Genomic DNA, 15,449 nt, shown 5'->3' on the forward strand with positions numbered 1-15,449 from the left:
TGAAAGGAAGAATTCATGATCTAATTCTTGTCTCCTAGAAAAATCGGGATAAATTTATTTTTCATCCCCAATCCTACTTCAAAAGAGAATAACGTACCGAGTTTTTCTCTTTCTTATACTCAATCTAAGCCTATTTATCAATAGGATATGAAAATGAGATGTGGAACAAAAGAAATATCTTAATCATTTATATCGGGCTATAGTTTCTACAAATAATTGAAAGAGAGAGAAAAAAAACAGACTTCATAGAGTAGATCAAAAGAAAGGGACATTTAATTTTTATTTTTTGAAAAATTTAAACACCGGATTTTTTTAAAAAGCTAATTGAAAATTATGAATGGAATTTTTTAAAAAAAAAAAGCAACAAATTTGAAAAGGGGAGAGGAAAATAAATCTTTAGCGTACTGATGAGAGGAAAGTTCCAACAACAAATCGGCAATATTGAAGTCTTCTTTTTTTAATTTTAACCCAAAAAGAAAAAAGAAAAAAAAATTGATGTATCAATTTCGGTTCCTCGTTCATTGCATCAGATTCGAGGTATGACTTCCCAATCAATTAGGACAAATAAAAAAAAAAGAAAAAAAGAATTATTATTTTTTAAAAGAAAATTGACCAATAAAAAACAGAAAGCATGGGGAAGTGGGACCAGAGGAATCTCTCTATTTTTTATGTTATTTTATTTCTGTGTTGGGACCAAAGCTTATCACTTCTGGATCCAATACCTCATCCTTCATTTTCTTACAATATCCTCTCCACCCACGTTGTCTTAATGTCTTTTTTTTTTTTTTCCTAAATTCCCTCAATTATTGTCTCCCTCTTTTTTCTTTTTCTTTTTTGAATTTCTTGAGTTTTATGGTAAATTTTGGAAATATTGGAATATAAAAATGTGGTGATGATCCTTAGAAGTTGGTGATTGAATCTGTGGAACATGGGAAGACAAAGGTTATGGTTGGTCATTATCAGCTTAGAGGGGGAGACACAAAATCTCAACTTGATACCATTTGCCCTCGAGCAAGATCTGTTTGGTTCATGGGAAAATTTTTTATTCTAAGAAAAATGGGAACTTTGCCATCTGTTTGGGTGGTGGGATCTGAAATCAAGTACAAAGTTTAGGAGTTCTGGGCAATGTGCTTGTTTCCAAATTGTTCCTTTAAAATTATTGATCTATTTATTAGTAATGAAAAATTTGATCGTGTTCTTCTAAGAAGTTGGGCTTGTCGGACGAATCATGAAGGTCTTTTACTTTGGGCTTGATGAATGGGTTGACTCTTTCGATTTACCTAAAATATCAAAATTGAACGAAGATGTGAGAATTCATACCTACATTATATATGTATTATGACACAGGAGGGCTCGAACCTCAATCTTGAGTGTCAATACCCAAGCTTCTTGTCACTGCACCAAGACCCGAGGTATTATATATATGACTAATTAGGCTATTAATAAAGTGGCATTTTCATTTCAATAAGAAGATGAGAAAGTGGATTAACTCTCATTCTCCTTGATCAGTTATTGATTTCCATACCAATAACCAAACACTTGGCTTGAGAAATAAGAAAGTAAGAAGCAAACAACCAAGAGCAAAGACTTGGGGGAAAAAGGAAATTAAGGCCAAGCCAAACATGACCTCATTCTTATGACAGTAAAATATACATAATAGAAAAGGTGCAAAAGAAGACAGATGAGGAGAATAACATTGATTGAAGCTCTCCTTTCTTTTAAACTGAACCTCTTCTTCCTCTTTACCTCCCCCTCTTATCTTCTTCTCTTTCTGCAGCAACTTATATGGTAAGTTTTTAGACTGTATAATGCTGTTGAATTGTATCAATATCCAGCCCTTTCAGTTTCACCACTGACTCAACATGACCCTTCAGAGTATTGAGTTCCCTAAGCCTGTAATAAAAACACACACACACACACACACACACAAAAAGGAAGAAAAAAAAAAAAACAAAGTTCTTGATCAGTAAACTTAATGTGTAGGTTTTTAATGTCATTATACAGTAAACAATGTGTCTCTTGTGTTACCTAGCGATCTCCGCCCGTCTCTTTGCCTGCTCGGCAATTTCCGAAAGCTCTCTGTAGCTACTCTTTTCAGGGAAGATACTGGTTTTTTCTGGGGCTGGTTGTAGGCCATGTAAGGTTCTTTGATTAGCAGCCCATTGAGCTTCCCTCTCCTCCTTTCCATAGTTTTTCTTCGTCGTAAAGGCGGTCTGGTTTTCGAGAGAGAGAAAACATAGTTGCAATTGAGTCCAGTTAGCAAAAAGCTAATGGTTTTATAGAGCAAGGCATCATAAGGTAAAATTGGGGGTGGATAACTTAAAACTATACCTTGTTTTCTAGCAAGTTAAGCCAAGCCTTGCCACTTAGGATATAGCGGATTGCGAATTTGATAAAGTCCAATGGAATGTAGAATACAATGCTGTAGATCCATATGACACCAGCCCATCCCCAGCCAACTCCTTTTATCTTTGCAAAACCCCAGTTGGCATATACTGCTATAAGTGTAGCAACCTGAAAAATCAAACAATTATTTGAAAAGAATGGATTACTTGGCAATTGAATATAATGTTGTAGGGCCCCCCAAAAGGATTAGTTAACAGTTTTTCTTTTGTCCTTACCAGTTGTGCAATCATGAAAGCACCCATCAGTAGCATGCCAGGCCGTTCGACGTAGGACCAGCTGCGAGATCGAGTCACGAAGATCAAAGCCTGGCTGACAATGCTCACTTGCAGGTATAGGGCAGCCATCATTTCTTTTGGACTGTTCTTGATAGATCTTACACCAAATTTCTCCTGCATTGTACCATGATTGAAAAATATTAGAGACTAAAAGCAGGGGTGGGGGGCAGGGGCAGGGGAGGGAACCAAAAAGAATCTTACTGGGAAGAATTCTGTCTCTTTCATTAGCCAGAAGAATATGACAGTCATCAATGCCAAGTAACTTCCAAGCATGACGCCAGTTGCAAATATCTCTTTCAATTTCCAGCTATCAGGTAATGGAGATGGCTTCACTCTATCCTTTGAGATGGTCATGATTGTACCTGTATGAGGAGCAGTTTTGGGAGGTTAGAAAACTAGAGGGATTGGAGTTTAAGTATCGAATTCCCATTTGAATACTGAATACTAACCATCATTCAGAATGGCAATGATCAAAACCATGAACGGGGAGAAGTCGAACTTCCATATGAGGGCGATGAGCAAGAAACCAAACTGTTTGTTGGTGATTAAGAGCGAAAATAAATCAACAAAGATCCATTGTAGAGATAGAATAAAGATGCATGATTAAATTGGTTTGAATGCAAAGAGAACTGTTTACATACCACAATACGTATTGTGATTGAAACTGCATAAATCTGCAAAAGGAAAAGATAGAAAAATGGATTGGTTAGATGAAACTAAAAGAGTGAAATAGGAGATCTTTTTCAGGGGAAAAAAATGTGAGACTGACTGTGTAATTCTTCATTCTCTGGAAGATAGCTCTACTTGTAAGGACTGCACTAATAATAACACTCAAGCCTGGCTCTGTGAGGACAATATCAGAAGCACCTCTTGCAGCATCAGTCGCATCGGCAACTGCAATTCCAATGTCGGCCTTCTTCAGTGCAGGAGCATCGTTCACGCCATCTCCTGTCATTCCACAAATATGTTTCCTCTCCTGCAACTTCTTCACAATTTCATACTTGTGCTCTAAACAGATTCAAGAATGGAGATTTTAGACTAGATTATAGAAATGAAATTCCATAGTAGCTTATTTCAGTAAGTGGTGCTTGAAGATCAATCTCACCTGGAAAAACTCCTGCAAATCCATCTGCCTTTTCAATCAACTCTTCTACAGGAAGTCCTGCAATGCTTTCATCCTTGTGCTGACCAAGTAATGATGCAGATGGGTACATGTTAGTCCCCATTCCAAGTCTTCGACCGGTCTCTTTGGCAATGGCTAGCTGATCGCCTGCATATTGTTAAACATGGCACGAGTTAGCAGAAAGAGACGAATAAGCTAAGGGACGTGAGAGAATTAAGTTGAATTACCAGTAATCATCTTGACATTGACACCTAGATTGAGAGCTCTTTTGATGGTTTCTCCACTGTCGTGTCTTGGAGGATCAAATAGAGGCAATAAGCCAACAAACTGCCATGGACTTCCAGGACTTTCTTTTCTTTTCTCAGGTACTTGCTGCAGCAATGTTACAAAATAATGGTTAGAGAAAACTTCCCTAAATGAAGTTCAAACCAGATTCATCAAATATATTAGAACCTGTCTCCCAACAGCTAATGAGCGAAGTCCGCGTTCGGCAAATTTGTCTATAACAGCATGAGCTTTCTTCTTGACATCCTCCTTGCAGTTGCAAAGCGTTAAGATCTGTTTGCAGAAATTCATTTCAAGAAAACAAACGTAGCTAGTAAATATTCAACTGGTTGAACAATCTTAAATGATACAAACTAATATGAAAACTAAGATTACCTGCTCTGGAGCGCCTTTGCTTGCTCGATGCCAATTACCATCAGAATCAATGTAAGTCAATGCGGTTCTCTTATCCACAGGATTGAATGGGAAGAAGTGCACTTCTCTTATGCCTGCTCGTGCCTACATCATTATGTACACATTGAATATTGAGAGTATAAATCGTTATACTGACGTAACCAATAGAAATCAGGAAGAAGAAAAACTACCTCCTTAGGATCAGCTAGCATTCCTACAATAGCAGCATCAATTGCATCTTGATTTTCAGTTCGAGACGCCCTTGCAGCAAGCAATATCACATGCTGTTTATCCACATCCCTAGCGAAAACCTCAACCAAATTTACATCAACACTAAGCTTGTTTAGAGTCAATGTTCCTGTTTTGTCACTGCAGAGGACATCCATACCAGCCATTTCCTCAATGGCAGTCATACGTTTAGTGATGGCTCCTTGTTGGGATAACTTGTGAGAGCCAATAGCCATTGTCACTGACAGGACAGTCGGCATGGCGATTGGTATTCCTCCGATCAAGAGAACAAGAAGATTGTCGATTCCATCGCGGTACTTGCGGTGTTGAATTGGGTACATGACAATGATCTCAACCAGCATTCCTAATGCGATGGAACAAATGCAGAAGTTCCCAATTGCTGTGAGCACCTTTTGGAAGTGGCCTACTTGGTGGGTGCTGTCTACAAGATGTGCTGCTTTTCCGAAGAAGGTATGGACACCTGTGGCAATGACAACAGCTTCAATTTCACCTTGTTTGCAAGTCGAACCAGAGAAGATTTCATCCCCGGGATTTTTGGTTACAGGAAGTGATTCTCCAGTCAATGCAGATTGATCAACTTTTAAAGGATCGCCCTCGAGAAGTCGAGCATCAGCAGGGATGATATCTCCTAGCTTTACACTAATGATATCTCCTGGAACCAAGATTGCAGCATCCTGCTCACTCCATTTCCCATCTCTGAGCACCTGCAAATTCACCCCCAGTAAGTTTTTGTAAGCTTTTGTACTTCAAGTGCCAAAACAGGATTGCCCCAACCTCCCATTTGATTGCACTCAAGGACAGCTAATTACCATGACTTCATCAAACTACAAATCCTATTTTCCCAAAGTACATAAAATGCAAGGACAAAGTTTTAAAAACATTAATCATATCCAAATACAATATAATGGAATCATAAAGGTTTGAATACTTGTCCGCTTTTGTTTCAAAAGATGCATTTTGGTTTCTTCAACTTTTATCCATTCTAGTTGTGTGATTTTAAAGAGTGGTTGTTTTGGTCACAACGAAAAATCCTTTAATACATATTTGACAATATTTCAATAAATTTATTGAGTATAGTATTATGCTAAAATTGTGCTTTTAAAAAATTAATATTTTAAAAGTATAGAAATCAAATGGATACAAGCTAGAAGTAAAGGACCAACAATAGATTTGAACCAAATCATAATCACAAGCTTGTTTTTCACACTGCTGTTGCCTGTTGAGCTTTGTAAGTGGACAATAACTGTAAGCCATTAATACTTTCTTATCTCACCTTAGTTTTTGGGGCAAGGCCAGCCATGAGAGCAGCAGCAGCATTACCAGCATTATTTTCCTCAATGAAACTGATTGTGGAGTTGATAACCAACAAACATATAATTCCCACAAAGTCTTCCCAATCCGGTGGCTTCCCACCACCGTTTGCCAAAGCAATTGCCATCACAGCTGCAGATTCCATAACCCATGACAGGGGATTCCACATGAACCCCAAAAACTTTAGTATTTTGCTTTCCTATACAACACACATCATTGAATTCCATTCAGTATTATTAGGAAATTTTTTTTCTTCTTAAAGTTGGTTAAAATACATAGCACAATTTCATAATTTTCTATTACCTTTTTCTCCTCTAATTTGTTTGGACCGAATATCTGGAGTCTGTTCTCTCCCTCCTGAGTTGACAGACCTTCTGGGCCACATTTCAATTGTTCAAACACTTCCGCAACGGGTATTTTCTCCTGTAAATAGATTTAAATGCATTGTTTTAGATTCCCCATTAGCAAAACTGGGAATAATCAGTAAAATTTGATGTCTATGTTTTCATGATAACTCTAAAATCTTAATTTTTTTTTACTTAAGAAAGGAAGGCAAGTTCTTCGCTGCGCTGTACAATCCACAGAGGAAAAAATTGATAAAAGATGCCCAGGTAGAAAATCGATTGTTTAACAAAAAATTAAGTTGATGTCAATAAATATCACCTTAAAAATCATTGTTGAACTAATAAAACAAAATTAAGCTTACAAAAATATTTTCGGTATTTTGTTATTTACTTTTTTAAAATATTTTCAAATAAAGATAAAAAATTTAAAAACGTGCTTTCTGAAATAAAAAAAATTTTAAAAATAAGAAGTAGACTTAACTTCTCTTTTTTTTTTTTTTTTTTTTTGAAAATATGATAGACTTAACTTCTAAAAACAGAAAACTGAACAGAAACTGGTTATATTTTTTCTTCTCACCAAGTGGAAAATTATAAACCGTAAATAAGATAGACTTTTTATTTATTTATTTTGATACATAATTAAATAAATTATGCAGAGTAATGATAATTAGTAATTAGAAAGTCAAAGCGTTTCCCAGTTCAATAAAAAGAAGAAAAAAAAAGGTTCTATTTGGAACCTGGAACAGGCATATATGGTACAACAAAATATTGGTACACGCGTATATTAAATTAAATGTAAATAATATGACATGGAACTTGGGAGGGCAAAAAATGGAAAGAAAATAGTCAACCCATAATTGTATTTAATTTAATCGGAAACTAATATCAAAGCTATATATATATATATATATATATATATCATTTTATTATCCTTTTACCCACTAATTTCTTTTATTGTATCTTTAACAGTCTCACATAGACACATACCTCCAAACGTGAATTTCTCCATTTGTGAAAAAAGAAGAAAGAAAGAAAAAAAACAACTCCTTTATTTCATAAAATTACGTATCATGCTAATTTTTTTTTAAATAAAGCTTATAGATTTATTTTTAAAATAGGACAGATTTAAAAAAGAAAACTATTATGAGACGTTTTGCCCATTAATTAATTTTGTATTATGTAATTGCTAATTTAATAGTCAAATATTACATAAATAAATTTTGTATGATAATCCATTTTTAAACGATACTCGTAAGGACACATCAGTCATAAATGGGGGAAAATGAAAAAATAAAAATAAAAAAGAGTAGTAAAAATAATTCCAATACCTTAATACACACGTGCGAAAAAAATGCCAACCCTAACGAGACCTTTTTGTCCTTGCGTGCATGATATCTAATGTTTTTAATTCAATTTCTTTAGAGTCTTGAGAGCCAAGAAAAACTAATTAGGTCGAAAGATTGGGCGTGATTGGAAAAACGGGAGAGAAAGAAAATCAAAGAAAGTTCGGATTTGAACCAGAGACGGAATTATAATATAATCACCATAAATTAGGGACTCCGAATAATTCGATGATCCGTATTTAATTTTCTAGAGAAATTTAGAGGCGAGATAAGATATAAAACGTACCAGGTCAACAGTTTCGTTCTTGATTTCCTCGAGACTGAGTTTTCCGGCCATCTCCGGACCTTGAATCTTGTTCTTCTTTGGTGGTTAATTAGGAAAGACGAATTTGATTAGTATAATTTTACTTCCGATACGAGGAATCGGCGGCGGATTAAGCCTCTTCTTCAGTGAAATGAAGAGAAAAAAAAAGTAGCGACGAGCATTGAAAGTGAGAATAAGTTGAAAGGAGAAGAGAATGAGCAGAATTTTATGGTGGTTATGGTTTCTTTTCTGCAACTCTGGCTCTCCTTTTATACCATAACCGTGGCTTCCGATTCCGCGCGAAAGAGAACCATGCCGCCGCTCAACCTTTCCACTGCAATTTTATTTTCCTTTTTAAATCACGAAATAAATACTGTGAAGCCTACTCAAATATAGATATAGATGTGGATGAAAATGTCACGATGTATCAATGAAAATATCGATAAAATATTGATGTAAATGGATATTTCTAAAAAGATTAAAAAATAAAAAAAAATATTTAAAATTAACAAATAAACATTGTTTGATTTCTAAATTAGTTAAAAATAATTAATATTAATATTATATATATATTAATAACATTTTTGTTCATATTTTTCATATTTTGTCGATTTTGTGTACTACAATAGAAAATGTCAATTTATAACTCATGTCGATGTCGAATCCATTGAAATATAGATATGTAGATGGAAATGTTGATGTGTTGACGGATATATATTTAAAATCATGGTTTTAACGAGCTACCTGAATTCTCTAAATTAATACTTTAATAACTAAATTTTTTATATATTATATTTAATATAAGATCCAGGCCTATATTAGAATGTCACAAAATATGTATATATAATTCCAAAAGTCAATGTTTGATTTTAGCTTCAATTTCATTAGTTGGTAGGAGTTAGGACGATGATGACTTGAATATTTGATCTTCGAGATAGATATATAGAAACATTTATTTTAAAATAAATGATCATGAAGAGATATATTGTATAAAATTTTATTAAATATTCAATTTAAGTATAGTTCGATACTTCCCCACATTAAAGTGGTTTATATAGTATTAAAATAAATGACTAAAATGACTTTTTAATCTACAAATTTATAAACTGTAATATAATCCAACACTTTAAAATTCAAACAAAAAATAAATATATAATTTCAATAACTAGCTATTATTTTAAAAATAGTCCTTTATTGAACATTTTAAAACACATTATTATTATTATTATTATTATTATTATTATTATTATTATTGGAAACGGATGAGACCCTCACTAGTATATTATGAAGCAGCGTCCAATATTCTTTACCTACACAGTTATAAAGCCACCAAAAAATCTTCTTAAAATTAATTCTAAAAGAGACAAAATTAAAAACTAATTTTGAGAAAACTGCCAGAAACAACCCGTTTGCAAATAATAAACTAAGCACTTTGAGTGCAGCGTGATCGAATGACGACAACATGGAGTGGGCTTTTATTTCCTCTTCTGGATGTCAACCCAATAAAATAAAATATTACTAATTAAATTTTGTGGGAAAAATAAAACTAATGAATTATTGGGGTGTAATCCTTGGTAGACGTGTACAACTTCATTCACCTACAATTTATTTATTTTAAATTTTAATTTTAACTTTATAAGTTATTATATTTAGAATTATTAGCGTTAAGCTCGCTTTGACAACTTAAAATTGACTTAGTTTTTCACTCTGTATACATCATTAACTGGACCTGACTTCAATATATATGCCGACGTCAATATTTTAATATTCATATTTAATATTACGATCTAGTTCATGGTATTCGAAACTTCTCTATTTTAGAATATTGTATTAAAAATTATAGGAAATGAATTATTATTTTTATTTTTTTATAGCCATAGAGAATGAATTCATGATTATTAAAACTAAGCAACTAGTCTATAGTTAGAGAGGCTGTTACTAAATTGTAACAAATCGGGGGAAAATTAGTTCTCTATTAAAAGAGTTTTATGCTATATATTTGTAATCATAATTTGTTTCTAATTATCAATAAAAGAATTCTAAGTCTTGCAACTCTTTTAGATAATCTCATGAATTAATAAACCTTCTTTTCTTGAACAATTAATAAACCTTATTCTATGACTGTAACATATTTCAGATATCTTCATCTACAAATTTTTCAAGCTCATTCCCTTCGAGGACGGCATGAACTTGAAATTTTTCACAACTAGTGGTTAGTCTATCGGTTAGTCTTTAATAATGATCATGAATGAAGTTGTAAGATATATTGGTATCTAAAGTTTGATATAATCGACATTTTATTGACAATTGTTTTTAGTACAATTTGTGAGATGGGAGATCGAACTCACAACTTCTTGGTTGAAGATATGTGTCAATTAATTATGCTTCTTTTGGTTATTGACAACTATTTTTAAAAAAATAATACTTTTATTTTTATTATATATATGCACTGGCTCCAATAATACATATAGTATTATTATTTCATGCGGGGACATAAAATGTAGTATTAATCATATTATATCTCTATTGAGCATTGACTAAGTTGATGTAAACAACTAATTTATTTAGTCTTAATTTTAATTTCCTATTAATGAAGTAAATGGTCGTTAACCAGATAATTATTTAGTCATTATTTATTATTACTTGTTATAAGATACTAATATAAATCTCTCAAAAAAAGATACTAATATAAATTAGACTGCATCTATGTATTTAAACGAATAATGAAACTAATTATTTTGTTTATAATATTTATTAGTATGATTACAATAAATATTTTCAGTTCAATAATGCATTGATCTCTCCACGATTAATTGAATATGACTCACATACTTAAAAGCATCATAATATATCATATTTTAATATTTTTATTCCAAACTCTAAACAATGTTTTTTATTAAATATTGTTTAAATTTTGAAAAATAAATGGTGTGACACAAATTTATATATCTTCTTCTGAATAATTAAATAATTTTTCGAATTATATTTTATTTCTCACCCATAACGTGAAGTCACTCAAAACAATAATGTCACTATTTAAACCAAAGTCAACAAAAAAATGATTGAGAAGTTTTTAAGTATTTAATATATTTTTTCTTTTAAACTACAAAAGTATTTAAAATCTTGAGAGTTGGCATTAAAAATTAATTAATCAGTACGTATAGCATGCCTAACATATGAGGATAAACACCAATGTCAACCTCAATATCGTTGACTTGACAAATTTTCAAGACAAAACCATAGTTTAATTAAAACTTAGGACACAAATTAATTAATTAAAATGCACAAGTTGTGCCTTCGAGGCATGCAACTTTTCTTGCGACATGGCATTTTTATTTTTCTAATAAATAAGTAAATAAGTAAACTTGAATTTTACTCCAAAATTGAGAGTGAGGCAAAAATATATATACATATATATATTTGAATCGATGGCGTGAAAAGTTAGCTATATTTAACCTTTGCATGTTTCTTTAATATTTTATGAAGTTGTGTTTTCAAACTTATACTAATCATTTTTATCAATTCAAACCTAGTTAAAATAGATAACACTTTTACACTAAGTTCAATTTCCATCAAAGTAGTATTTAGACTTTGATAAATATTACAATTTTTATTGTTTGCATGGTCATTCAAAAAATATTTCATGTGCATATTCAATAAATTATAAAATATTGGCACGGTACAAAATTGTCCAATAGTCAAGAAGGTGAGTAATACGTGGACCAATTAAATAGAGTGCTCCCTTATTTTGTTGACTAATCGAGACAACCGTCTGACCTTACTACATAGTTGTCATTGGACATCCGTCTGACCCTACTACATAATTGTCATTGGACATCATAGAGTTTGAAAATTTTCCCACTAAATCTTTTTTTATTTACCTTATTTCTTTTGGACCAATGAGCCAACCATTATGGTTTGTCACAAGCATTATGCTAAATGATTTGTTATTGTAATCGCTCCATATGTATGGAACCCCGCTAAATGATTTCATTATTATAATAACTTCGTATATTTTGAATATGTCTTTGATGGTAAAATACGAATATATTATGCTCACGACGTTTTGGTTACACACAAATACTTTAACAAATGAACCAAACTCAAGTTCACATGCAATTTCATTCTATTTTATACTCATCTCAAGTTTCAACATTTTAAAATGCATTTTTTGATTGGTCGATTTTAATCGAGGGGATATAAGGAAACAAATTTCCTCTCCATGTCATCTATGATCTGTCGATCCTATACTCCGTGACACGCGTACTTCGGTACTAACAGAAGTGGGCTGGGATAGGAACCCATTTAGTTGCGGTTGTGGGGCACTGCCAATCTGAGGCCCAAACCAAATAATATGCTAATTTTAAGAGACAAAGCCCAACTGAAACCACTTCACAGTCCAGTGGCAACAATCTAAAACGGCTGCAATTACACCTATCAAAGTTTGTGTCGGTGTATTGGAGAACTATTTTACAAACTTATTTTCACAGATCTCTAATGTTTACAAATTTCATAATTCTTTTATTTAAATACAACAAATTAATATTCCAAACTTGATTATGTAAACATTAAATTATTGGGGCCTAAATCAATCATTATCTTACTCCTTAACATATTCTACTAAAGAATAAAATTTATCACAAAATATTCAATTATTCTCATAATTCCCAAATTTACTCCTTAATATATTCTACTAAATAATAAAATTTATTACAAAATATTTTTTCATTTCATTACAATTTTTGGCCAAATTTCAATAGTATAGGCATTATAACATACACTTTTCTATATATATGGAGATATAAACTATATCTGGCTATAAATTTAAGTAACATACACTTAACAATGATGATATAAACTATAGCCATTATAACATACACTTATATGGAGATATAACCTATATCTGGCTATAAAGTATATACGACTATATCCCTCTACAATTAACCAGCAAAGTAAATAACCTACAAATATTTATGTCGGCGATTAGACAATGGTTGGGATAAACGAAAGGTTCGAATGGTCGACGGGCGGCCGGTGACAAAAAAGAAATTTCGGGATAAACGGACGAAAACAATAGATGGGCGGTCGGAGACGAAGGAAGGCTAGACAGACTATTCAAGCAACGAAGAATAATGGAGGCGGCGACCAGAAACGAATGAATGCAGACAGTGGCCGGAGACGAAGGAATGGACGGAAACAGAACAATAGAGGAAGAAGAAAGGTTGGAGAGATGAGGTTTTCGAATTTTTTCAATAATGTAGGATTTTGGGGTTTTTTTTATTTTTTATTTTTATTTTTTACTTTTGTAAAGTCTAATTAGGAAAATTTTAAAGGATTTAAAATGTAACATACAAGTAACCAATTTTGGATTTAAAAAATTAATTAATATTGAGGTGAGATATAAAAGGATATATTAGTAAATTGAGTGATGGGTACCATCTTAAATGAAATTGTTTCATAACAAAAGTGTCAATCGTTTTATGTAATTATAGTGTCTAAATAGCCTATGAATGTACTAATCCCTAAAAGTTTTAAAACAAAATTAGCACTTTCATCTCATTTCAATCTCTCCGCTTTCAAATTCATCTTACTTAAACTTTCAAAACATTTATTTCGTCAGCATGAGTTTAGTTCAGCAGTAATTGATATATATCTCTATTAGGAGGTAATTGTTTTGATAGTTGCTTTTATCATACTGTCAATTTTCGTATGGTCCAATACCACTTTGAGTATCATTACTCAAAGTCAATTATCTATTTTCTAAACAACAAAGAGTGGTAAACTAACACTAAAAAAACTAACTTTTTTTTCTTCCTTTTAATTTTGAGTTTCAAAACTAAATTATATATTTTAAAAGTCTGTGGGCTAAAATAAAATAAAATCAAAACGCAGGGATCAAAATAGATTTTAAATCCATTTAATATTAAATTTTATTCTCTTAAAAATATACAAATTAATATACATATTCATTCATATTTCCTTAAATAAATGGCAGTATTTATTCCTCACACAAAAAGAAAAATATAGCAACCTTTTAATGGATAAAAATAACTTTATCATGATGATTAACTACTCTCTCCCCGCCCCTTCTTTACGGAGGTCTTTTTAGGGATAGGGATTGATTTAAAGGGTGGAAAATTGACACCTCTCGGCCAGAATAAGGAAAAAGAAAGGTGGAAAAAATATAAAATTTAATGAAATAGAAATGTGGAAACAACATGTAATTATAATACTTTTATTTATGAATTGAAATCCAAATAATCAAAATAAAAAAAAAACCCACTAAAAACTTGGAAAATTGATTTTAAGGCGAGTTTCACGTGGCTTGGCTCTCCAAATAGTGTGAAAAATATTATTTACCTAATTAAGAATGCTAGAATATTTATAAATACTTTCAAATGAATTCTTGCGCGCTAACGATAAGTTCACATATCGTTACCAATGTTTATAAAGTAGAGGTTGAAATTTCCATCCCTTTATTTATTAATGAATTATAATTTCTAATATATATATATACCCTTACTTTATAAAAAGTCATTTTAAATGTATCATTATTATTTATTGGTGTCTTTAATCAAATATATATTTTAATTATTATTATTATTATTTTCGTTGTTGCTTCTTGTTCACATTTGGATAATTATAACCCAACACCCAGTGTGAATTAATCAAATTTGAGAGAGTTACCTTATACAGAGAGGCGGTAACAACTTACAAGATAAATAAAAAATGGGTATTTTCAATAGGTAATTTCAGTTACATGGTAAATAAAAATCACAATAACACTGCGGGAAAAAATTAGAGAAGAAATAGCGAGACAAAATTATAATTATAAGTCAATACATGGTAGCAATAATTCATTACAAACTGTTAAATTACAGATGATACAATTTGTGATTAATAGGCTTCAAAAAATTCAAACTTGTATCCAATTAATTCTTAAATTTTTAAAATGTTTGCTAAATTTATAAATATTTAATTTAACTTATTAAATATATATATTTTTTAATTTACAAACCTTTTTAGACCTGGAACGTAGATTAGACCCAAAATTCAATTGGATGAATTTTAAAACATAAGATATTTATTAGACTAAGTGTTAGAAAGTTTATAAATTATTTGAAAACAAAGCAACATCATAGGTACAATTTTCTTTCTGATGAAATTAATAAACACAAAATGATGTTTAGTAAATATATGTCAATTACTGCTGAGTTATTCTCGTTTTGACGTTCATATTCTTAGTTATTTGAACATATAAGCTATTTTTATTGACTAGTGTATCATTTATGATGGTTTATCTATGTGTCATTTGAGATAATTTGACGATGCACTACTCTTTTGATGTAACTTTGTTAACTAGGTGGAACTATGGTCACTTTGGCTCAAGTAATAAACTTGTAATTAGGATTTAAA

At 31.6% G+C, this 15,449-nt stretch overlaps 1 protein-coding gene across 1 annotated transcript; it reads right to left on the minus strand.

Moving 5' to 3' along the window:
* Positions 1 to 1,437: 1,437 nt before the first annotated feature.
* Positions 1,438 to 8,386, minus strand: LOC111007403 (plasma membrane ATPase 4). The gene is made up of 16 exons (XM_022279755.2): positions 8,016 to 8,386; positions 6,346 to 6,465; positions 6,005 to 6,241; positions 4,674 to 5,435; positions 4,465 to 4,587; positions 4,258 to 4,362; positions 4,032 to 4,176; positions 3,787 to 3,951; positions 3,451 to 3,689; positions 3,323 to 3,355; positions 3,131 to 3,212; positions 2,883 to 3,043; positions 2,622 to 2,795; positions 2,332 to 2,514; positions 2,029 to 2,213; positions 1,438 to 1,893 (listed from the first exon to the last, which is right to left on the minus strand). Exons 1-16 carry the CDS (start codon positions 8,064 to 8,066, stop codon positions 1,797 to 1,799), a joined length of 2,862 nt encoding a protein of 953 aa, XP_022135447.1. The 5' UTR covers positions 8,067 to 8,386; the 3' UTR covers positions 1,438 to 1,796.
* Between the last annotated feature and the right edge of the window lie 7,063 nt (positions 8,387 to 15,449).

Source organism: Momordica charantia, assembly GCF_013281855.1.
Source record: "Momordica charantia cultivar OHB3-1 chromosome 6 unlocalized genomic scaffold, Mcharantia_2.0 BLBB01000006.1, whole genome shotgun sequence".
Lineage (NCBI taxonomy): Eukaryota > Viridiplantae > Streptophyta > Magnoliopsida > Cucurbitales > Cucurbitaceae > Momordica > Momordica charantia.